This window comes from Barbus barbus (genome assembly GCF_936440315.1).
Source record: "Barbus barbus genome assembly, chromosome: 26".
Classification (NCBI taxonomy): Eukaryota; Metazoa; Chordata; class Actinopteri; order Cypriniformes; family Cyprinidae; genus Barbus; species Barbus barbus.
The window spans coordinates 8,607,114-8,632,924 of record NC_136754.1 but is presented as its reverse complement, the minus strand read 5'-3'; the positions used below and the strand labels follow the sequence as shown (position 1 = coordinate 8,632,924).

The 25,811-nt window shown below is 42.4% G+C and overlaps 1 protein-coding gene across 1 annotated transcript in view; it reads left to right on the top strand.

Annotated features, from left to right (window-relative positions):
• Positions 1-25,811, top strand: part of clstn2a (calsyntenin 2a) — a 213,596-nt gene that overhangs the window by 76,048 nt on the left and 111,737 nt on the right. The window contains exon 2 of the mRNA XM_079380083.1: positions 20,798-20,920. Coding sequence (XP_079236209.1) covers positions 20,798-20,920 — 123 coding nt within the window. The remainder of the gene's footprint in view (positions 1-20,797; positions 20,921-25,811) is intronic.

Genomic DNA, 25,811 nt, shown 5'->3' with positions numbered 1-25,811 from the left:
CCGATATGAGCGTTTGAATGGTAAAAGCCCTCCAGATGCTGCGGGGGCGGCTCATCGAGCCTCATCTTGGCTCGTGCGCCGAACCGCACGCTTTCAGTCATTCGCTCATGGTCTCTCACGGACCGGTGCGCTCATTCACTCACACACGCTCTCTCGCTACCCCCCACCGATAAAGTTTTGTCACCACTTCCACGGTTATCAGCTTTGGACCTTGTGGCTTTGGTATCAGTGTAACGCAGGAGTTGGGAGTTCACACCTGTAATCTGTTTCAAAGCTGATCTTTTAGTCTGAGGGAATCCCTATGTAAATAGTGCTCTGTTTACACGGTGTGTCCAAGTCTTTTCCTTTGAAATTAGCTCTGTGAAGCGGCCAGGCTGTTTTGGCAATGCAGTCAAAATAGCGAGCGGCCCTTCGTAATTTTCCCTAACCCTCTCCTCCTCCTCGTTTTCTTCTGTCATGCCTGTCTTTGCGCAGCCCCGCGGCTGTGTGACTAATACAGACAGAGTCTTTTTAAATCAAAATCAAAATAAACTCTCCTCAGAGGAGGGCGAGTGGCCTTTGCCTGTCTGTTTTTATTAGTTAGGCAAAAAATAAAGGCGAGCTTGACTGTGCTTTCCTGCATGCACAGACTGCGGAGAGATTCTGCCGCTTTATTCACACTGCGTATCGAGGAAGATGTCATGAAGTGTGAGGTTATCTAATCCCTGTTGTGTGCGTGGACGCACGTCTCTGCATACTAATGGACTCCGCTATAAGAGCAATAAACAATATATTAAACTGTAAAAAAGAAACGCTCAAGGGGAGAAAAGAAGCCGGCATGGCAGATATCACATCTTCTGATGGTTCAGCTTTTTTGGAGATCTGATCTGTGCGTTTTTTGTTCTTTTTACTCGGGATGCTTTGGCAAAAGCACTGATGCACAAAAAAATCATAATTTAATAATTTTAAAGAATGTTTACACTTCAACATTAATGATGATTATAGAATTTATTACAACTATTTACATTTAGAATCAATTATTATTATTATTATTTTGAAAAAGCATGTATTGGATGAAACTTATTTTAGATGAGTACCAAAATTTGCAATGCCAATGCAAACTTTTAAAATCACTTTCACTTCAAGCTAGAGGCCTTTTCCTCTTTGCTGTCAAACAAATAAATAGAAAATCTGAGTGAGTAAATATTAATTTAATAAATATTTAAAAACAAATTGATCAATAGTTTATTTTTAACTTAAATAATTTGTAAGTCCCTGAATCAAAATCCAATTTGAATTGTGCGATAACTAAACATACCCACCTGAAAGGAATGTGATCTGATTGGAAATAAATCCCCTTTCACATCCAGCACTGCCCTCGTCCGGCGGTAGATTTTGGGTTGTACCGCTGGGCATGAGATCGAGCTGTCAGACTCATGTTGGAAATATCCTCTTCTCCTTTTCTCACAGGAAGGGCTTGTGATTTTTGTGATGTTGCTGTGAGGCCAGGTAAGAGGACCGCCTTGAAATAGAGGCCTAGGTGAATGTTACTGCTCTGCTCTCCTCCTATCACTCTGTTCTCCTCCTCCTTTCATGTGGTTCTCAGCTGCCCAGGTGGAGCTCTCCTTCACCCCTGCCCGTCCTCAGTGCCCCTGCTGTCGGCTGATGGAGCTTCAGGATATGATTGTGCCCTGCTGTAACAGAGGCTCAGTGTGGTCATCAAATGTTCAGTGTGGTCTAAGACTTTTGATGTACCCCAATGTCTGTATATCGACTAACAGTCAATATCCTTTCCGTAGACCTACCAGCATTGGCCGTTTAAAAATCCCAATTCAAACCAGCTGCCCTGTGAATCAACCACTTTTGTGCATCATAAGCATGCATACTTCTCACTGTACAAACAGAGAGTTCTTGTTTTGAAGTCTTTTATGGTATAGACAGACATTTAGGGAATGAGTTGCTTTAAAGTGCTGTCGTAGTTCTCTCAGTGTTACGGTCTCAGTGAGGGGCTCTCTGTGAGTGATTTATTGGTCTAAAGTGCTCCTTCCTGATTCCATCCCCGTTCTTTTAACTCAACTCATCTTCTTCTGTGCTGCACTTTGGCTTTGTTGTTTTGCTCGGTTCCTTCTCTCTATCTCCCTCACTTCTTTTAACTCCTTTACTGGCTTCCATCTATCCTCAAAATATTTTTCAACCTTTTTTCCCCTCTTCTTCGTTTCCAGTCTCTCCAACTTTGTCACTCTGTGTGTGTGTGTGTGTGTGTGTGTGTGCCTGCCTCTCACTACTGATTTGATTTGGTTGCGTGACGATGTGTTTTGAGGCCCCTCAGGGCCGGCAGTTTTGGGTCGGGAGTCTGTGTGGGTTTGATTCCTCTCCCAATCGTGTCCAGAGTCACTCTCCCTTAAGCAGACAAACCAGATTAGAGTCGGCTTCCCTTTTCTGCCAACGCTGTAAACTGACAGTGAATTATCCTGGTTAGTTTACATGCAGAACAGTCTTACTGGATTCCAGGAGCTGGGAATGTATTTTGTTTAGACAAGTTTTCAGCACCATGGCATAATCCCTTCTACAATGCAGATGAAGTGTGTGGAGAGAAGAGGAGTGTTAGAGGGAAAGCGGGCATGACTGGGCATGAGGCGAGTGGATAACTCTGGACAGCTGCTCGTAGGATTAACGCCACACTTTGAATTGACACTGGGATGAGATGCCACGTATATGTGGGCTTCTGCTCATAGACTGCTCTGCTGAAAAGACAAGCTTAAACCAGCATGAGTCCAGGTTGGTTTGTGCTGGAAAATCTGTCCTTCATAAAAAGAGGGTTAATGGGGTTAATAAAAGCTTAAGTGAGAAAAAACAAACAAACATGAAAGTCAGAGTGAAAAAAACAATTCCTATATTTTGTTAATTCATTTTTTTAAGGTAAACACCCCCCATTGAAATCATTCAAGTATTGGGTAAGGAACCAGTTTAAACATTTTTTTAATAAACTAACCCCACCGAAATTAATGGCATTTAGTTCCAACAATGGTCCCTGTGTTAAAATCGAAAAACTTATAGTAAACTATTCTTTTAATCAATTCACAGTCTTTTAATCAGAGAGAAATTGTTGTTCAGTACAATGCTAAAGATGCACATTTTGAGTTTTTATATAGACTTCTCACTTCTCATCAAGTTAATAAATTAAATGTGTTACTAAAATGTTTGTTTAGGATTGTTGTTTATACTTAAAGTTCATTGTTGGATTGCATTTATGCAACCTCTAAAAAGATTTAAAGTCAGTGTAAATACATCTTTTGCAAGTATTGTTTTAATTTTATTTAAAAAAAAATTTATTATTATATAACATTCTCATCTTTTGGCATTGGAATTGCATTTCCTTCTTCTAAATATTTCTAAATCTAAGTAGTAAAAATAATTTACTGGAACCCGATTTGTTACATTCATGATGATTACATAGTTAGTAAGTCTCCTGGGCACACTAGCATCCCATGCAGAAAATCAGCATCCAGAACACAACATATGCTCTTCTTTTCAGCTGTGTGCTACTAGTTCAAGTTCAAATTGAGCTTTATTGTCATTCTGCTACATGTGTGGACATATAGTGTAACGAAATGTCATGTCTCGCAGGACCACGGTGCTACATACTAGTTAAACATAAGATAAACATACAACAATGCAAGTATAAGAAAAAAAAACAAAAAACAAAAAAACAATAGAGCTTCTGACTATAGACAAAAATAGACTATACATATACTATAAATACTATAACTACTATACCTAGTTGCCTAGACATACACAAACTGAGACTGTACAAGAACTTTACATGAATACTGTACATGAAATTATGCAAAAGAGATATTTGTACATGAAATTGTGAGAAAAAAATAAATAAAAAAATTATATATATTTTGTACATTAAATTGTTGTGCAGATTAAAGAGAGATTTTGTGGGAAGCAGCGCATAGTGCAAAAAGATTTGTAGTGCAATGCTCAAGTAAACATTATTTTGTAGTGCAATGCTCAAGGAAACATTTTCTTATTGAGTCTTTGTAGCAGGGAGTGTTTATAGAAAGTGTCTAGTGTGCATATAGTGGGATGAGTGCATTACTACAGGTGGTTTGTATAGCCCACTCACCTGTGTGTAGCACCTATTACTAACAAACATGCTCACATGAAAACACAGGCAGTGCGATCATAAACACATGGCTATGACTGAAAACAATCTCATCTTTATTATCTTCCCTTCTGGCGTTTACCATGTGCTATTAAGCAAACAAAAAGCTATGTCATGAAATGTGATGTTTACATCTGCCCACATGCGTGATTCAGTAACATAAAGCGCTGTTTTACAGCCTCCGTATTTGGCTGAGATGTAATTTGTGAGGTTTTTGTACCATGTTTACATGACCAGCATGCATCATTTGTCAGGAAAATGTCGAAAGCTGAGAGGCAGTAAATCTGTCCTTGTGTGAAAGAATCATGGCTTCAGGACATGGGCTAAACACCTGTCTAAAGGTTTCCCCTCCTGCTTTCCTTTTCCCACCTTCTCTCATGAGCTGTTACAAAGTTGCCAAGCGGTACTGCTACTGTCAATGAGGACTGCAAAGAGGATTTTTGTGTCCCTATGAGCGGACCAGCGCCTCTCTCCTTCTCTCAGCTGAGAAAATCCCCCCTGTATGCCAGCCCCTCTTGAAGGATGCAGAAGGAAATCCTTGCCATTTTCCCCACACCAGAAACCTCCCTCTGTGAGAGCTTAGCTCCGTTCCAATCCCACCAAGCAACAGTGTTTGTCTAACAGTGATGGCTCAGGCTTGAATTCAGATGGGATGTGTGGGAGACCTCAGTGCGATCAACAAATGTAGCTACTCAAGTGGCAGTTTTCTAGTGGAACATATAATTCTTTGTGTTTTATTAGTAATAAGTACACGACACATTCAGAATGTGTTGATTGTTGATTATAGGGCAGATATTCACTGTAAATTTGTATCAAAGGTTGTACCTTCGCTGGCAGGTGGTGCAAATTGCCTTCAATAGATAATAATAGATTTGAGGCATAGGCCTTCTCACTTTTAAGTCGCTCACTTTGGATAAAAATGTCTTGTGAATGAATAGATGTAGTGCAAATGTAGATAAGACTCCACACACACACACACACTACTTGCACTTCTCACATGCAATGTTGTCATCAGAAACCGAGACAAACAATTCAATATCCTTAAAACTTTACACAAACTTTTTCAGCTAATTAGATTTTATAGTGTTTTTACTGTGAAGAATCTTCCATATGCTTATAAAAGTTTATAATTAAATAATAATGATTTATTGGATGATCTAGTAAATTAAATGCTTGATAGAAGTTATGTCAATCTATTTTTATTTATTTAGAACGTAATAGTTCCAATGCAAAGGCTATATTTGTAAAGCATGATTTTGAAAAAGTCTCCTATGATTTTTAATTAATCGACATCAGCCGATTGTGGTGCAAATTAGGCTGATTTATTAGGTAGGCGCATCTGTGGGCAGAAGCAGTTATGAGCAGCAGGCTGTGTAATATGTGTGAATTTTATTTTTGTTATCACTTAGATTATGGCCATTTGACACATAGCAGTTTCCAGTGTTTCCCATACATTGCGTTATTTGTGGTGGCTCGTCACAGTATCAAGACTGACTGCCGCAAATAGATTTTTCCAAAAGATTTTTCCAAATTAAAATGCAGTGTGGGTGTTTTTATATGAATGTATCTTTGAACAGAACCAACCGTCTTCAGAAAAGCTTAGATGCCATTTTCATTTCGTCTTTCCTGTAATGCCTGAAAAGTAGCATTTGTGAGCTCAGAGCTTATTTTATTACAGCCATTACAAGGGAAAGTGCAATACTTTTGCTGCTACAACAGCACCTACTGTTGGCAGAGAATGAATTTGCATTTGCAAGTCTGTGGGAAACGCTGGTGTCTGTCAGCAAACATAAACAAAAAGCATGCTTCAGAACTGTTTTGTGAAGGTGCTTAAGTTTTTAGCCATATATTATTACTATGAATTACTACCTTGTACCCTACAAATGGCCTCATCATTTACTCAAACTCTCTTTTATGAGATAAAGGGGGGAAAAAACGGCCAAACATATCGGCCAAAAATCGGCATCATATATCAGCCATCGGCTGACCTGATTTGTAAATATCGGCATCGGCCAGAGAAAAACCCATATCGGTCGACCTCAGTGTCACATGATCCTTCAGAAATCATTCGAAAATGCTGATTTGTTGCTCAAGAAACATTTATTATTATTATCAATGTTGAAATCAGTTGTGCTGATTTGTCTTTTACAGCCATTTTTCATCAGACAAATAAATGAATTGAATACAATAGTGAGTACTCTTTTCCTTTTTAGCTTTGCTCAGCCTCTTTCTCTCCCCCAGTGTTGCTTTCCCAACTTAATAGGAAGGTTTTCTGATAAAGTGTCTTGACAGACACCAGTTAAAAGTGTCAGTTCCCTTGGTGATTTTACAGATGCACGTTAATGTTGGTATTGTATTCCTCAGCCTTGAAGGATGTCTTTCAGTTAGACTCTCACTGCTCCTCTCTGTAGCACTGAGAGGTTTTCTCTTTGTCTCTCTCTGTCTTTTATGCCTTCAGATTCAAACACATTTTTGTGGCTGTAGCTCACTGGTAACAGGGATGTTCTAGATCATCAACTAGTCATCTGTCTTTTTAAATCATCTAGTGCATGTAGATGTGTTTTAAACATTAACTGTAGTATTTTTTTTTTTTTTTTTTTTTTTTTTTTTTTTGCAGCAGTGCTTTGAAGAGGATTAATTTCGAAATGCAAACTCTTAGAGAGGGTTTTAGTGTGTTGTCAACATGGAAAACTTTATCTGAGGAGCTGCCGTTCTTTTACAGCTATTAAAACTCAATTTGTGTAACAAATTCAACACCCTCAATTAGACAATTACAGACTTCAAAATGCCCGCTGTGAGTAATGTTACCGTTATTATGCAAGATCCACAGGTCTTTCTTTTTATTAGGTCTGTTATCGCTTTCCCTACCCATCTATTTCAAGTCTTGAGCTGCAAAATCGCATACTGTCTAATAGGTACTACACTTGGTTAAAGTAATGTCACGACTGTTAAAAAAGCATGTTTTGTTTAGTATATTCACCATGTATTCACTGTCACATGACCTACACTGAAAAATCACTGGCTTTAAAACAGGTTTCCCTCAGAAATTGCTAGTAAATTTCCCAATTAGTTTCAAAAGATCTGCAGTTGACATTTACTTAAATATAAAATTTTGAAGTAGAACGACTGAAATAATGTTTATAAACATTTATATAAATATAAAACATTCTTCAATATATTTTTTAATTTCCAACTTCCCTCAAAAACCTCGATTATAGTCCTGATTTTTCATCTGGGTACATATAGTACGTCACAATATCCCTCATTTAAATAATTCCCATTGAAGGCATATACAAAAAATAAGAGAGGGCAAGGCCTGGTTGAGTTGCGTTAGTAATATGTTGTCCCCATGTCCAAGATCTAATATACTAATGCAGCTGTTTACATTAACAGACATAACGACTGTGTTTTTGTGAAATTTGTGTGTATTTGACAGTTGACGTTTATCTGAAAGAGCGTGCTTTTTGTCTGTGCACTCAGGAAAATGTATGGCAGAAAAGGGGGCGGGGAGCAGCAGCTCATTTGCATTTAAAGAGACACACAAAAAACGAACCAGGTTACGTATGTAACCCAGGTTCCCTGAAGGGAACGAGAGCTGCGTCGGAAGACGCTAGGGGAACGCCATCAGCGTAACCGACGCTCTGAATATCGTCTACACCTAGTCCGATAGAAGGGCGAGGCGTCACGGGCGGAGTGACGTCACGACCAGGAAGTATATAAGCACGTGAGGCAGAGCCCGCGTCAGCTTCATGTCATGAAGCAAGCGCTGGCAGGGATGCCGGAAGTATGGCTGCGAGACGCAGCTCTCGTTCCCTTCAGGGAACCTGGGTTACATACGTAACCTGGTTCGTTCCCTTCCAGGAACGTCGAGCTGCGTCGGAAGACGCTAGGGGAACGCTATACCAACGCCGCCAGACTGACAAGTCCCTGCCTGATGTCAGGCCAAGAGGACAGAAGAGCCTGTAGTGGCTCGGATGTCGAGGTCGTAACCTGGCGAAGTCAGGGGCGTGGACTACCCAGCAGCGTCGTAGATGCCCTGATTGGTACATCTGTCCAAAAAGGCCTTGAAGGCCGCCATACCTCTGGTTGAGTGCACTCTGACTCCCACGGATGGGCAAGCCCAGAGGCCTCGTAAGCAAAATTGACAGCATCCAACATCACTTACTAAGAGTGGGCTACCAAGCCCTACCCTCTTAGGCGGACCAAGGCCCTCGAGCAGTTGGTCCGACTTCCTCCACAGGGCAGCTCTGTGGATGTACGTGCCCAGTGCTCACACTGGACACATATAGTTGTGCCTCTCCTGGCCGGGCTCCCCGAAGGGAGGAGGACAGAGGCCTGGAGTACGACCGGCTGTGGTATGACCGTTGGAACCTTCGGAACGTACCCCGCACAGGGGTAGAGAAAGACTTTCGCCAAACCGGGCGCACAGTCAACATCGAAGGGGCCGCAGACAGGGCCTGAAGGCCACACACCCTCCTCAGAGAAGTGATGGCCAGCAAGAAGACGATCTTGATGGTGAGGAGTCCATCTGTTATCTCCTCGATAGGCTCAAGGTGCTCGCACCGAACCTCAGAACCACAGCCAGGTCCCGAGTCGGGACGCATGATCGTACCGGAGGCCTCAGCCTCAGCGCACCGGAGGAAACGTGTAACTAGGGGGTGTCTGCCCACTGACTGGCCACCGCTAAGGGCGTGGTACAAAGAGATAACTGCCACGTAGACCTTAACAGTGGAGTGGGTTAACCCTGCGGAGAAGCGGGCCTGCAGGAACTCCAGAACTGCGCGAATCGGGCAGTTGACTGGGTCGAGCTGGTGGTCTCCGCACCAAGAAGTGAAAGCTTCCACTTCCAGGCGTACAGTTTCCTCGTGGAGGGAGCTCTGGATTGGAGGAGGGTCTCGACAACCTCGGTTGACAGACCGGAAACTATGAGTTGTGCCCCCTCAGAGGCCATACCCACAGCTTCCATAGCTCCAGGCGGGGGTGCACCATGGTGCCCCCGGCCTGTGAGAGGAGATCTCTCCCGATCGGCACCGGCCACGGGGTGCCGTCGAGAAGAGAAATCAGGTCCGAGAACCATACTCGGCCCGGCCAGAACGGTGCTACCAGCAGTAGACTGACCTCGTCCCGGCGCACTCTCTCCAGAACTCCCGGGAGCAGAGCGATCGGGGGGGAAGGCGTACGGACGGAGCCTCGGTCTCCACGTCTGTACCATAGCGTCCAGTCCCGGAGGAGCTGGAGGGGCTAGAGAGAACCAGAGGGGACATTGCGCTAACTCTCAAGCGGCGAAGAGGTCCACCTGTGCCTGGCCACAGCCTTCCAAATCTGCTTCACCCCTCGGGGTGAAGCATCCATTCCCCGGGCCTCAGCCCCTGTCTCGACAGGACGTCTGATCCCATATTCGCACCAGCACGTGGTGATCTCTTGGGTCTGGGAAGAAGTGCCTGAGCACACAGAACACGGCTAGGATCTCTAGCTGGTTGATATGCCACGTAGGTGGCGACCACTCCACAGACCGCGGGCAGGGTGGCCACTCATGACCGCACCCCAGCCGGTGAGGGAAGCGTCCGTCGCTAGCGAAACGCGGCAACAAGGAGCTCCCATCACGGGCCCTGAGACAAGACTCAAGGATTCCTCCACATGTCTAAGGCACGGACAGCGGCGTGACACTTAGACAGCGCGGAGCAAGTCTCCCCTCGGGGAGACCCCTTGGTCTTGAGCCACCACTGTAGGGGCGTCATGTACAGCAGGCCAGAAGTAGTCACGCTGGACGCAGCTGCCATGAGCCCAAGCAGTCTCTGAAACTGCTTGACAGTGAATGGCTGGCCTTCTCGCACTCTCTTGACTGCCGTGAGGATCGACTCGATCCGAGCAGGGGTCAAACGAGCCTGCATCGTGGTCGAATCCCTCACTACGCCTGGGTAAGTGGTTCTCTAGCTGGAGAAAGCACACTTTCCTCGGCGTTTAGTCTTAACCCCCAAATCTTTCACGTGGGCGAAAACGACACCTCGATGCCGAATCGCCACCCGCTCTGATTGAGCGAGGATCGACCAATCGTCGATGCAATTGAGTATGCAGATGCTCTGCAGTCGCAACGGGACTAGTGCCGCATCCACACACTTAGTGAAAGTGCGGGGTGAGAGTGTAAGGCCGAGAGGAGGAACCCGATACGCTTTGCCCCCAAAAGCGAACCTCAGGAACTCCCTGTGAAAGGGAAGGATGGGTAACTGGAGAGGTCTGTCGTGACAAATCAGTCCTCGGACCTGATTTGAGACACGATCTGTCTGCCAGTGAGTATCTTGAACTTCAGCTTTCTGGCTGAGTGGTTCAGAACCCCAAATCCAGTATGGGCCTCAGCCCCTCATCCTTCTCTGGAACAATGAAGTGCCGGCTGAGCCGCCGGCGACAACTCCGTGAGGAGGAACCACTCGATGGCTTCCTTCCTTACTAAATTCTCGACTTCTTGTCCCAGAACCAGAGCCTGCTCGGGGCGGACCGTAGTCACGCAAACCCCGTTGAACGGCGGAGGTGGCCCATCGAACTGGATGGAATAACCATGCTCTACCGTCTGCAGGACCTAAAGAGACACATCTGGTAGCCGCTGCCTGGCCGCTAGATGATCTACTAAGGGAATCAGTCTCTCGAGACTGACCTCTGGTGTTAGAGATATGGCCAGACCACTGTCTTGCTGCGGAAGTCCGGAGGAAGACGCGGTCTCTGGCGCTTGAGGCGAGGTTCTCAGGCCCGCAGTCACTACCGGCGGGGAATTCTGAGAAAGCACTCGCTGGGACCTGCTGTGCCCTGGACCTGCAGGGTTGACAGACAGATCCCCGGAGGACACCGAGAGGAGACGGTCACCGTGTGCCGCGGTGCAAGCCGCTCCACCCCAGTAGGGGTCGTCCTCCGCAGTCCTGGGGCTCGCCCGTCAGGACCTCTGAACGAACCAGACCCTGCCAGGCAGGGCCCAAAGAGACGCATTCGGCAGCTCACTGCCCAATGGTCTACTAAGGGAATCAGGCTCTCGAAACTGACCTCTGGTGTCCGAGAAATGGCCAGACCGCTGTCTCGCTGCGGAGCTTCGGAGGGAGACGCGGTCTCTGGCAACTGAGGTGAGTTTCTCAGGCCCGCAGTCACTACCGGCGGGGAATTCTGAGAAAAACACTCGCTGGGACCTGCTGTGCCCTGGAACTGCAGGGTTGACAGACAAATCCCCGGAGAGCACCGAGGGGAGACGGTCACCGTGTACCGCGGTGCAAGCCGCTCCACCCCAGTAGGGGTCGCTCTCCGCGGTCCTGGGGCTCGCCCGTCAGGACCTGCTGCGCGAGGAGCTGGTATGCGGAGGAGGCTGCGCCCGCCCAGCAGCCGCCTGAGTTTCGAGAGCGCGCATACCATCTGCCCTCAAAGATTCCACCCGCGATCTCAACACCTCGGTGGAGATCGGGGGAAACTGAAGGCTCTTGTGGCTCCTCACACTGGGGCGAGAGAGGCGGCGAAACCTCGTCAACGCTCGTCACATCCCTTTTCCTCGGAGGACGCAGCGTCAAGCCCTCGTCTCGGGGGGAAGAGTACCGCTTCCGAACCACGAGACGGGGGCGCCAGATCTGGTGGATACGGGAGAAGATAGTTTCTTTTCTCTTCTCTTCTATATGCCCGCCAGCCAGATCAGCCTTTTTTCTCTACGAGCCCAACGAGCGCAGCCGCCGCTCTGCCTCGACAGAGTGGGGCTGGCTTTATTTGTGCTTGTGCAACACTAGAGTTTACAACGCTCATCATTTCTCATCCACCTCCTCGGTAGGAAGACAAGCGGGGCGACGAGCCCTCTCTCTGGGGGAAGAGAACCGCTTCCGAGCACAGAGAGCGGGCGCTGGATTTGTTTTGATCCATTTGCGAGCCGCGCGAGCGCAGCCACCGCTCTATCTTTCTTTTGCACAAAAGCGGGGCCGACAGCGCGTGGAGAGCTCGCTTTCCTTCTATATAAATTGGGGCGACAGAGGCGGCGAAACCTCATCAACGCTCGTCACGTCAACCTCCTCGGAGGAAGACAGACGAAGCGTTGAGCCCTCGTCTCGGGGGGAAGAGACCGCTTCCGAATCGCGAGACGGGGCGCCAGATCTGACGGATACGGGAGGAGATAGGGACCTTCCCGTCTCACTCTCGTTCGCCAAATCAGCCTGTGAGTCCCACGAGCGCAGCCGCCGCTCTGCCTAGGCAAAAGCGGGGCCAGCACCACGCGGGGAGCTCACAAAGACTCTCTTCTCGAAGAGAGCCCTCCGAGTGCGGAGTGTGCGCAGCGAGAGCCGCTCACAATGCGGGCAGTCAGCTCCCTCGAGAGCCGCTGCCTCGCGCTCCGCACTCAGGTAGACCACGCACAGATCATGTGTGTCCCCGCTCATAATGCTTTTTTTTTTCATAACGCAGGCAGTGGACTAGCACACAATCTGAAACGCGATCTAGGATCGCCCCCTGTTTTGGTCTTGGCTTTAGGGATGTCTAATTTCTTTTCAGGACATACAACACTAAATAAGACTCACAAACAGATATGGACTGACAACACACAGAGCGCTTGCTGAATGACAAAAAGCTGACGCGGGCTCTGCCTCACGTGCTTATATACTTCCTGGTCGTGACGTCACTCCGCCCGTGACGCCTCGCCCTTCTATCGGACTAGGTGTAGACGATATTCAGAGCGTCGGTTACGCTGATGGCGTTCCCCTAGCGTCTTCCGACGCAGCTCGACGTTCCTGGAAGGGAACTGCATGTTCTTGCCTCCACCCAAAAAGAGGTATTGTTAAATGTTGAAGCATCACAGATATATTCTGGGGACACCCGAGGTTTATATTACAGGTTGTAAAATAAGGACATAATAGGACCCCTTTAAACAGATAGTTCACCACAGTCACCCTTTACTTCCCCTCATGTTGTTTCGAACTGAGTTTTTCTTCTGTGGGACACAAAAGAAGGTAGTTTGAGGTTTTTTTTTTTTTTGGTCTATACAATGAAAGTCAGTGGTGTCCAAACCAACACTGACTTTCATTGCAAGAACCAAACCGATGGAACGCTTCACAATTTCTTTTGTGTTCAGAAGACAAAAGAAGGTTGTACAAGTTTGAAAAAAGTAAATAATTTTTGGATGAAATAACCCTTTAAGACTAGTTGACAACCCACCGAAAACTCATTGAAAATATGTAGATTTAGCACAGCCCCACTTGCTAAGGTAGATAAAAGGCATGGGTATGTGGGCACAGCAGATGTCCTGTTAAGTGCAGGGAGGGAGGCACGGAGCTATAGCCCCAGCATTAATTTTCATTTTCGTCTCCTCAAGACACCCAGAGCTTCTGAGAGCCACTAGAGAATCCAGATCCCCCACAGACAGAAGATGAACTAGCAGACCCTTTTAATTTTAATCCGGAGAAGATGGAGAGTTGAGCCCTGCCCTCTCTCTTGCTCAGCCTCTGGCACCCGTGTCAGTAAGGAGATCATTGTTCTCTTTGCTCCTTGCTTTCTTTCAACTCCCTCTGAAGTTCCCCTAAAACCCTTCATCTCTCCACCTCAATCAGTTCTCTGTGTTTCTAACAATGACTCGTAATTTAAGCGACTTCACACGGTGTGTAATCAAACCACTCTTTTCGTAAGGGTTGATTGTGTCTCAAGCGGTACAGACACACACACATATATAGTTGATAAACAATATGGCTAATGAAAAGACCATAAGGACCCGGATTCCGTGACAAGGAAACAAAGCCTCGTGAATGAATATGCCAGCTTTCTAATTACAGACAATTGACATTTCCGAGTCCTCTGGGGTATCGATGCCAGGCTGACGGTAGCAAATGCTAGCTCGGAGAACTCCTCCATTATAAAAGATATTCGCTTCAATGTTTGTTGAGAGTCTAATCAAACAAATTTATATTCATGGCTGGTGACTTAAGTAAGTTGATTCGCCGAATTTATGTACACAAGGGAACAAGACGTTTATATTGGCGTGTTCGTAGAATCAAGGACATTTATAAACCTCTGCTGTCTTTCAGTCGTTTGTGTCAGGGATTATTAATGCATATTATGGGGAAATTTAGCTGTAAATCAGCCCGAACACCTCCCACAGCAATGGCAGATTCAAGACACGTCACCTGTGTGAATCGTCTTTAGCGTGAACGTTTGTTCTTTGAAGGCCTGAGAGGATTTTTAAGTAATGCCAAGTGATGCAGAATGAGAAGGAGGAATATTTTTTAACAATCATGTCAAAAATTGTTTGTGTGAGAGAACAAGACCCTTTTTAAAGATTTGAATAAAAAGTTCATGAGTTTGTTCATTGCTTATTTGTTCATTGCCAGCGCAAACCCTTTTTTTGGCATTAAAATAGTACTGCTAGATTTTACTAAAGATCCGCAGTGAAGAATTAGTTCTGAAAAGGTGTGGACACAGTTATTTTTGCGCCTGACCTTACTGAATATGCATTTGCAGGAGTTTCCCTTTCAGACGCAAAATTTATGGGAGGAGAGTGTTCAAACGAATCACGCAACGCATTTTACTAACGTTTGCACTCGTCAAATTACTGGTATTTACGCCATTATTTACGCTAATTTGTGCTGCGCTTGGTATATTGTGTTGGTCGATATGTAAATGAGAACTTGGTCTGTGTTCTTTCATTTGTGCGAGGTTAGTTAGCAAATTTCCACTCCCATCGATGCTGTTTTGGGATTGCGCTAATTTGCCCTGTTTCGTAAAACTAGCCCTAAGGTTTTTAGTCCGTGAAAGTTTTTAAAATAAGTCTCTTATGCTCACCAAGGCTGCATTTATTTGATCAAAATATTGTAAAACATTAATATTGTGAAATATTATTAGATTTTAAAATGCATGTATTTTAAAATTTCATGGCAAAGCTGAATTTTCAGAAGCCATAATTCCAGTCTTCAGTGTTACATGATCCTTCAGAAATCATTCTAATATACTGATTTGGTGCTCAATAAACATTTATTTATTTTTTACCATGATGCTTTTTTCATTTAGAAAGTTTAACAGAGCATTTTCTTTTTAAATAAATATTTTAAAGCATTGTAAAAGTCTTTACTGTCACTTCTGGTCAATTCAATGCACCCTTGCCAAATAAAGTAATTTATATATTATTTATATTTATTTATATCAAATATTATTAATCTCAAACATTTTAAAGTTTTTACACTCTCAAATTTAGTGCTGTCTCATTGCAAACTGATTGCTCAAAATAGATGTCCAAACAAGAAATAAATAGAAACTAACGCCCAGTTCACACAGTGTCTTTGATATTATGTATTTTATGCACCAATTGTATTTATATACTTTTACTTACTTTACTTTTGTCATTTAGCAGACGCTTTTGTCCAAAGCGACTTACAAATAAGAAAAAGTAACTAAAACTAAAAAGTTACAACTCTATAAATACTATCTACCCACATATTTAAGAAAATAAAGAAATTAAATAAAATTGACACATGCATATAACAACATTTCAATAATAAACATATCAATGAAAAAATTTAATAAAAAGCAATACTACTATCCCTTGCCGGTGTCCCTGCCCGGTGGAGTCGCACGGTAGAGTCGATGGTCTTTACACTCTTTGGTCTTCACACTAAGAGGGCTTCACACGACGACTGCCGCGACCGCTGCCGCGGTATAATAACCTTTATTATACCAATCCAACAAATCATCACTTCAATTCAGCTGGACCCACTTTCCTGTTTATCAACTACAAATGGCCAAGCAAGTGCACACACTGACAAGATACACGATACAATATTTTACAATACAATACAATACAATATTTTTCCTTTAGAACATTTATTTTTAGCAACAACATAGAATAACATCTGCTAATGTAATTCATAAGTGCTAATGAACAACATAAGTGAGAACACCTAGCATCCCAACTGTCAGAGCACATGCATCTTTCAATGTGAACAGAGCTTTAGGCACATTCCAAATCAGACATTATTCCATTCAGAGTTATCTATTTTTGGCCTTGTTTATCACTTTTGATCATGTAGAGTTGACAGAAAATACTGTAATGTGGAGAAGGGAGGCATGATTGGCAAATGACACAAGCTGGTCTCAAATTTGTCACCTCTAGCATCTTGGAGAATGTGCTGCACACTGGCAGGCAACAGCTATGACATTTTAACCACAGAAAATTGCAGGAGGACTTGCTGCCACAGCCATTTTTACAATATATCGCTTTTAATGGAGACGTGCATGTTGGCCAAAGCAACTGAAACCACCACCGAGCATTCGAGGCATTAAAACCCATTCGACTCTTTCACCCCCTTTTATAGAGGTCACCGTAAAATCCACCATTCTGCACCCTCCGCAAAACCCACCATCCTTTTACGATGCTTTCCAGATGTCCAACACTGACGCCACACAGTCCTAACGATCTGTTCACTCATTAATTAACTCAAGCAGTCCTCAATATGCAAACATTTTTTTAATGGCTATGCTATAAAATAGCATGATAAAAACGCTAATTTAGTCAACTGGGCCCCCTATATGAGAAATCTCAGAAGACCTGCAAATCTGACTGCTTGCAATTGAAAAAGCTAAGATTATGATCTCATTAATAAGCATTAAAGACGAGCGATGCAGACGTAAAAAGTGCGTCTCTGTGGACGTGTGGGATGCGGCTTGGTTGAGCTTAATGTATTTGAAAATTACCCTTCGGCCCCTACCAGAAATCTCCTTCCTGCTAATATTAGATTATGCTAAGTCATTGTGGCTAATTACTGCCTTCCTACTAGTCTGTACTTTTTTTTCCCAATACAGACTGTTATGTACTGGTCATTTGCACAGTGAAAGGGATGTTAATTAACAATTTTCTACTAATATCCTCACTGGCTCTAGCAGATGATGCTAGCCGGCCTGGGGTTGATCTTTGACACTCTTGACTTTGGACTTTGTCTCAAGACAACGGCTATCGCAGATCGTGTTTACCAGCCATTTGGCAAATGGCTTCTTTATCCTCTAGCGTAGCGGAGGCTTGATATGAACAGGATGCTCTTATTAAAGAGGGTGAATGAGCCTTAAGAAGACTTGTTTTTCTGCTTAGGTCCATTAGCTGGCAATTTTTGTTGTTTGCACCATTTATACAAAAACACTACATGCTAAATTGGCACTGTAACGCAGGCTGCGATATGTATTCCTGAATATCTCTGGTCTCCTCTCTCTCTCTTTAGTCATTCTCTGCTGGTGTCTGGCTTTAGCACTTTCTTTTTCCTCTGGGTCCCGCACGCATGTTTCGATTATTGTTTAATTCCAATGTTATGAGCCGAATGTAATGTTACCGTGTCGACCGGTCAGAAATTAATAGCTTCTTGCATGACACTGGGAGAGAGGTGAAATTCACCATCAATTCTGCTGGCTGTCCCCAAGTTTAATTACGTTGGAATGCTGACTGGGATTTTCATTATAGCAGGTAGAAGAAGGGTCAAAGTAGATTTGCAAACGTTCACTTCCCTCCCCTGGCAACATTTTATCAGGTGCTTGAAATGCTGGAATAATTATATATCAAGCTGAATAAATAATTGATTCTATAATAGCCCCCTACTTGTCCTCTTGTGAGACCCGACCTGAATTTTCTACCTCCCTCACTCTGGGCTCACCTGCTTTAATTCAATTCAGGTTATTTGGATTGTGCTCACAGGCAGATAGGTGAACCGACTGCAGGGTGATGCTAGGAAATGTAGGATGCTATGTAGGATTTTTTTTCCTTCTAAAAAAATTTGATATTGTATAAAAAAAGAATATAATTAAAAAAAAATCAAAATTCAAATTTTTCGAATTATTATTCGAATTATTCAAATTTATATAATTTTGTGTTATTATATATAATATTGTTTATTTCTATGAATTTTTTATTTTTACTGCTGCTACTAATTATTAGTATTATTTTAAAGTATTTAGAGCTATTTTTGTAGTATTTTAAAGCACTTTAATGTCATTTTAATGTTAGTTTTGCTAACACTGTAAGAGTGTCCGTCTGGCAACATAATTGTCAGTGGTTGTATTCCTTAATGGTAAATGCGAGGTAGATTTTGGTGTGTGTGTGTGTACACTTACGCATCTGACATTATGTCTTGTGTTTTGTTGGCTGTGTGTGAGGCAGAGCTCTCTAGTGCAGGGGAGCGGACGGAAGAGAAAAGTCCACATTGAATTAGCTTCCATCACGGAGCTCTAATGGCTGCAGACATCTCATGGGTAATAGCTCAGGGATTACAGAGAAGGCATATTGCTCTTAGTGACACCGCTAACCTTATTAGAGAGAAAGGGAGCGAGAACGAGAGAGTTCGATGTGAATTTGCAGTGACTAGAGCCTGAAGAGATGTATTATTATAATAGAAAGTACCTGATCCAAATTACAGTTATTTACTGTATCTTGTGTACATGATGACAGCCACATGTTTTTTCCCAGTCTGTGACATTTCACAAACAAAATGCTTGAATAAATATTTACCTAATGAATCAGGCTTTTATTAGTGCATCGAGGTGTCATGCAAGCTGCATAACCTAAATGAAAGCCTTTTTGCGTTCATTTTCATTAATTTTCTACAGAATGGGAATATAAGACTGCAGTGTATCTGACCTCTTAGTCCATACATCTGCAGCACACATTTATTTACCTCTTTTGAGCTTGAGGTAGGTGTCTTTGTATGGATAACACAGCTAGATAGATACAATCCGGCTATTTGTCTGTGTCTGTTCAAATAGCCACTTTCAATTGAGAAAGCAAGCTGAGATGTTTGCAAGTGGTTGTGATTTATTTATAATTTTTTTTTTTTAAAGTGTGTTTCTTTTGAAATGCATTGGCACATGTTTGAAAGAACATGTAGTTTTGTCCATGTAAGTGTGTCTGAGTTATATAGAGAATGAGGGAGAGAGATAAATGGCACAAACTCATTGAAAGCAAGATTGTAGTCTTTGAAAATGACATTGGCAGCTGGTTTAATCGTCTGGCCATCTGAATGGGACGATTTGTTCCCTGCCTGGGATTACTTATGGGTTATGAGGACACTGAGCTTTTCAGGAGGACTTTTTTCTCAGACTTGGCTGTGTAGAATGTCGTCTACAAGTGTGAAATGGTTTAATTTACTCTTTTGTTAATTGCTTTGGTGGATCTCGAACTGAGCCACGCGAGGGGTTACTGAATAGCCAGTACTAATCTAAAACTCCATTAACTCATGGCGAGGGAGGATTTCTGATTGAACAAGGGACAAATCAAATAAAGCACTTTTTTTCTGTTAAAGTATTGCTTTTCATCAACCACATTAATGTTTTGTTTTTCCAACACTTCCACCATATACCTGGCAAATTTAGCAAAGAAATCATTGAAAATATGTGTTTTTTTCATTCTCCAAGGAGCGAGTGCTGAGTGGTGTGTGCCAAGGTGGTTGCTTTGGATTTGCAAAGGTATTCTGGGTAATTGCTAAGTCAAAAGAACCCAGCCCTAAGCCCCTCATTCACACAGTTAGTGTGAGTAGCTGGTGTTACTGTGGTTAAAAAAGCAAAAAAAAAATAAAAAAATGGAACATTTAAAAAAAATAAATTCAACATAAATCCCAAATGTAAAAAATATACCTTCTACTCAACTTTCATGCCAGCACGTCACACCTGCAGCTTTAAAGTTCTTTTAATTGAGCCTCATATCGTTCTTCCATTGGTCATTCATGTGATACTATTTCACAAGTCTGAATTAAACAGACTTGACTTTTGGACTGCATCGAAATCCAAAACCTCTCTGCATAAATTGACCTTACCGACCTTACAGTACCTAAATATAACATTGCCTCAGCAAGCCACAGGGTTTAATCATGAGGGGCTTTTGCACAGGAGAAACCTTTTTGGTGGAAGTGCAGGCTTTTTGGTGTGTCTGCACTGCAGGAACTAGCAAAGTATTTAGTTCATTGTGCGAAAAATCCTATGGCATCATTCATTTCTTTACCACCAATTGGTAGTTTTTGTTTTTTCTCCTTTCCTTCATTCTGCATGTAAGATTTAAAACTACACTGCATCAAAATCTTCAGGTTCTGATTAATAAAATACTTCTCATTAGTGTTTTTGACAAAATTGTGATTTTTAATTAACCTTATAAATCCCTACAGTTCTTTTACCTTATCAGACATGCATGGCATTAGTTGTGTATTGAGGGTTTGGTGAGGCAATAGCGTGTAGATTTTTCAGAGAAGTGTAAACACTGCTTAGGTACGAGCTGTTTAATGCACAAAGACTCTTGCAGGGATGTTTTCCGTTCACTGGGTAGAAGATTGCATTTGTGTCATCCATTGATTAGCATCTTGTTTTGGTATCTCTTGTTATACAGCAGCCACGGAAAAAACGCAGGAACAACAGAGCACACCAGGACCAGATAAATGAGGGTGTTTCCCTGGATACGTGTTGTAGCAGACAGGGATGCTGCCATTTGGGGAATTGGACAAACAGCCCATGCTTATTGGACGTGTATCGATCGCCATTATTAGCCATTCTTTGCATGAAAACATAGAGAAAAGACTCTGACTCTGTTTTTTATTCTTATTTAGGAGATGTTTGTTGAAAACTTGAATAGACTCTTAGTTCAGAATTTAAATTCTCTTTTTTTCTCTTTATTTTCTCTCTCCATTGTAGTGAATAAGCACAAACCATGGATTGAGACATCATACCATGGTGTCATCACTGAAAACATGGACACGGTACTGCTCGACCCTCCTCTGGTCGCATTGGACAAAGATGCCCCTGTCCCTTATGCAGGTATTTAACTTTACTAACTTATTATACATTGTATTGTATTTGTATTCTCTGGGATTGTATTCTCTGGAATACTTGATTCTGATTAGTCAGTCATGGTATTCAGGCATATGAGGGCGTTGTCTGTGAGAACCAGTGTCTTGCACTCTCCGTGTTTCATGTCTCTCTTGTATCTTTTTTTTTTCTTACAATCAAATAATTTTATCTAGGTTCAATGTTTCCATCCAACATTTCCATTTATGTATTGAAGAAGCAATAACCCCTTGCTTTGGGGTTTATTTTGCCATATTGACCTCCTGACAGTAAACTTTTTTTTTTTCAATTCAATTTTTTTTCTATGGCTGCACGATTGTTTTATTGATTTATACATTGTCCAGACTAAAATTGGGTTATATAATAATTGTACTATTATTTGTATACTGTTTATATATTGTTTTAGGAACACAGTCCGTTGCATTTGAATTGTTGCTATATAATATGGAATAATAATTTTCAGTAAAATGATTATATAAATGATTATAGATTACATACACACACACACACACACACACACATACATACATACATACATACATATGTATATGTATGTATATATATATATATATGTGTGTGTGTGTATATGTATATATATTCGGGCTGTCAGTCAATTAAAATTTTTAATCTAATTAATTACATGATGTTTCGATTAATTAATCGCAAATAAACTTGACTGTGAGAATACACTCTAAAGGTTATTTAAAGCTATTTTTGTGTTAAATGAGAAAGTATCAAGTAGAAATTGCAAATTGTAGCTTTATAAAGAAATATTTTGTTTGATTCAACATCAAATTTATTACACAAACATTTAGACTGCAGCGGCCTAACATAAACTATGGAACATAAAAGAAGATAATTTGAGAAACATCTCAGTATTTTTTGTTTATATATTGAAAGTAATTACCCAAAACAGCTTTGTTACCAACAGTCTTCAAAATACCTACTTTTATGTTCCACAAAAGAAAGGTTTGAAATGACATAAAGGTGAGTAAATTATAACAGAATTAAAAAAAAATTGGGGTGACCTATCCCTTTTAATGTTTTTATTATTATTATTATTATTATTATTATTATTAGCCATTTTTAAAACAATCCCTTTTTAAGACAATGCCTTTAATGCGTTCCAACAGAGCACTATGGTTCATTTTGAAGCATATAGCACATGCAGAATATATATCTTTTTTAATTAAATCACAGCTTTTTGAATGTAATCATGATTGTGATAATTTTGATTATCTTTGCAGCCTATTTTTTTCCATAACTAATCTATTCCAGTGAAACACACAAGCTTCCTCCAGAACATCCAGGAATATTCTGAAATGTACAGTACTGGATGGCCAACAATGGCTTGGTTCTTCAGTGTAGTGGTTCTTTATTCCTCTGTGTGTAAGTGAGGGTGGTTGAGTATGAGATTTTATGTGTATTGCAGCATAGTGATCATATAAAAAGATTTAGTCAATGCCTTCCACACTGTTATGGAGACAGATCCACCTGACCTTCCTGTTATTTCCAAGTGTGCTTCCTGCCTCTGTCTCCATTGTTGTGATGACACACAGCCCTTGTATAAGTGGATCTTGTCGCCCTTTCCATGGCCGAACGTTCAATAAACCGTCCGGCCTTGTGCGCTTTGGCTTTCGAAGAGGAGGAGTCAACACTTAGAGCGTCAATCACCTCTCACGGAGCAATGAATGACAGCACAACTTTATGAGTTGCGTGTTCTTTATGTAAGACAGATTCCAACTCACTGGTTTTCAAGTGCAAGTTGTTCAGATGAGGTGGCAGGATGTGGGGAGGGTGGTGGCTTGACAGATGCAATGTAATTAAATAAAGTGATTTTTTTACACAAAGAGGAATGTGTGGAAGCTTTGTGACAGGTAACTCTCTACAGCTCATTAAATGACAATGGATCGAATTAATCTCCTTTCTGACAGCCTTGGAAAAAAAAGCACTTTACTGGCTTTTATATATTTATTTTTGCAGCTTGTACTTGAAAAGTATGCTGTGTATGGTGCAGCTGATAAAGATTTGTTGTTCATACCTTAGGGAATCTTTTAGCTGACAACATGCCTTTTTTACAGCATCACCACTGACTGCCAGTGATGACTGATTATTTTTGCAGTATGTTACTTCAGTGTGTATTTATTTTTGTAATAGCTATCACACTAGGATAAAAAAAAAGTATAATTTTTCGAAATGCATATTATTAATCTTGTTGTGAATGATTGAGCTATTTATTTTGTGTGTGTGTCATTCACACATCTTCAAATTTCAAATAAAATTTATAAAATGAAGTACAATTGTATTTTACAATTATTGTAGTGACAATTTGATTCTATATTGTCTTTATGGGATTATTTAATAAAAAAATTCTTCTTGCATTTTTTTTAAAACTCTACAAATCTTCACGTCTTTCAAAGCATCATATATGATGATCTCCCAGTGAAACTGAACATAGCACAAAAAAAAAAGGCACATTATGATTTTTGTTTTTTATGGCTTAATGTTATGAATATTTTACATGTACTGTATGTCACCTTATTGAGATCTGAAGTAAAAAAAACTTTCTGATTACACTCTGATTCATTTTCTCAACCACAGTAAGTTGTTAGAAGACACAAAGTTCAAAAGAAATAGAAATTTTTGTAACATTATTGTTTTAACTCTTGATACCTTTCTTTGAGAATAATGAGGAAACACTATACAGCTCAGGATCCTTTTCAACATAATCCACATTTTTTGGAAACTTTGAGTCCTGTGTACTTGCTACTTTGATTTATCAATGACATATTAATGGTGGACGGCAGCTGTTGTTAAAGCGTCACTGGGAAATGAGTGCTGCGCTCTGATTGGGTGACAGGTGATATTTCACTGCCTTTTCACCAGGAGCCAATGGATACAAACGTCAGATTGCTGCTAGGGAGACACAGAGAAAAACGGGCCCTCCGTCTCAATCCGTCATTCTCCGTAATTCTCCTCGCTCCCATTCTTTCCGTCTTTCTTTCTCCATCCCACTCTCCTCTTCCACGTCAGGCCATGAGTTATGCGCAGGAGGCTTTATCATCAATCCTGTTTTCATCTCTTTAGAGAAAGGAATGCGGGCGTCCTTCTGGCACCGCATTAATTGGGGTGTGGGAACACGACCTGGGATTTTTAAGTGCTTCGCCTCGTTCTCCTTTGTCTTTTTCTCCTGCCTCGCTCGCTGTCACCCATGTATCAGCTTGCTTTGATGTAAAATAACGATGATGAGACTCAAGTTGATGATATATGCTGAGGCAGGGATCCTGAAGATGAATTGTTATTTCTGGGAACAAGACTTTCCCCTGTAGAGCAGATAGCATAGGTCTTGTAGTATGCATGAGCATTCTCAATCAAATTACCGTGAAGGATGAGCCGGAGTCAGTAGAGGAAGGCAAAAAAGAAACGGCAGCTTCATTTGCTAATTCTTTATCTTGGTTGCAGCTTCACCAGCCTCTTTCCCATTAATCTCTTCTCTCAGATGATGTACAATGCCGTATTGTTCTGCTAAACTTTGCCTTCCTCGCACCAGATTAGCTAACAAAACCCAAGCTAGGAAGCGGTCCAGGGAAACTATGGATGGATTGCAAAAACCACACATGAGAGTGAGAATAGGAGGATGTAGTGAAAGAGAATCGCAGTGCCTGCAGTTTGGATACTTTGCAATTGTATTGTGTTCCTTTTATAGAAGGATAACCTGCTGCAAATTTGATGAGGACATTTTTTTTTTTTTGGTGGAACACACAGCATGTTTTGTGATTGTGTGTTTGGACCATTCTGTCTAAAAACAATCGGATACGCTAGTGGATTTTCCTATCAAATTATTATATATAATGCCTCTCTTTATGTTCGAAACTGTAAAATAAATTTGCCAGTATTTTGATCTTGTTAGTAGATGAAGAGAGTGTTGATTATGTGCTGGTCACAATCCTCGCTAAGGTGTGACAGGCTGCCATATAAAATTAAGGGTGTTGTACATGATGCAAAAAAACGTCTCGGGTTACGTATGTAACCCTGGTTCCCTGAAGGGAACGAGACGCTGCGTCGAACGCTACGGGGAACGCCCTCAGCGTGACCGCGCTCTGAACCAGAGTGTAAAATGTCCAATGAAAGGGCGAGACGTCATAGGCGGTGACGTCACTGACCGGAAAGCATATAAGCACGTGCGGTGGAGCCGGCGTTTGCTTCCAGGAATGAAGCAACCGCTCGCAGGGATACAGGAAGTATGGCCTAGAGACGCAGCGTCTCGTTCCCTTCAGGGAACCAGGGTTACATACGTAACCCGAGACGTTCCCTTCCAGGAACTCGAGCTGCGTCGAACGCTACGGGGAACGAGATGCCAACGCCACCAGACTTCCAAATACCTGCCCTGTGTGTATCACTGGGAGCACAGCGAGGGCGAGAAGAAGAGCCGGGAGTGGCCATACGATCAAGGTGATAGAACCGAACAAAGGTGAGGGGCGTGGACCAACCCGCAGCATTGCAGATATCCTGCATAGAAACCCCTGCCAGAAAGGCCTTGGAGGCCGCCATACTCCTAGTTGAATGGGCCTTAAGCCCCAGAGGCGAAGGGATGCCTGAAGATTCATAGGCCAAGGAAATAGTATCCACAATCCACCTGCTAAGGGTCTGCCTAGAAGCAGGCAGACCCCGCTTAGGAGGACCGAAGCAAACTAGCAATTGGTCCGTCCTTCTCCACAGGGCAGCTCTGTGGACGTATGCGTCCAGTGCTCGCACTGGACACACACAGTTATGCTTTCGCTGGTCAGGCTCCCGAAAGGGAGGAGGACTGAGGGCCTGCAGCACGACAGGCCGTGGTATAGAAGAGGGGATCTAGGAAATA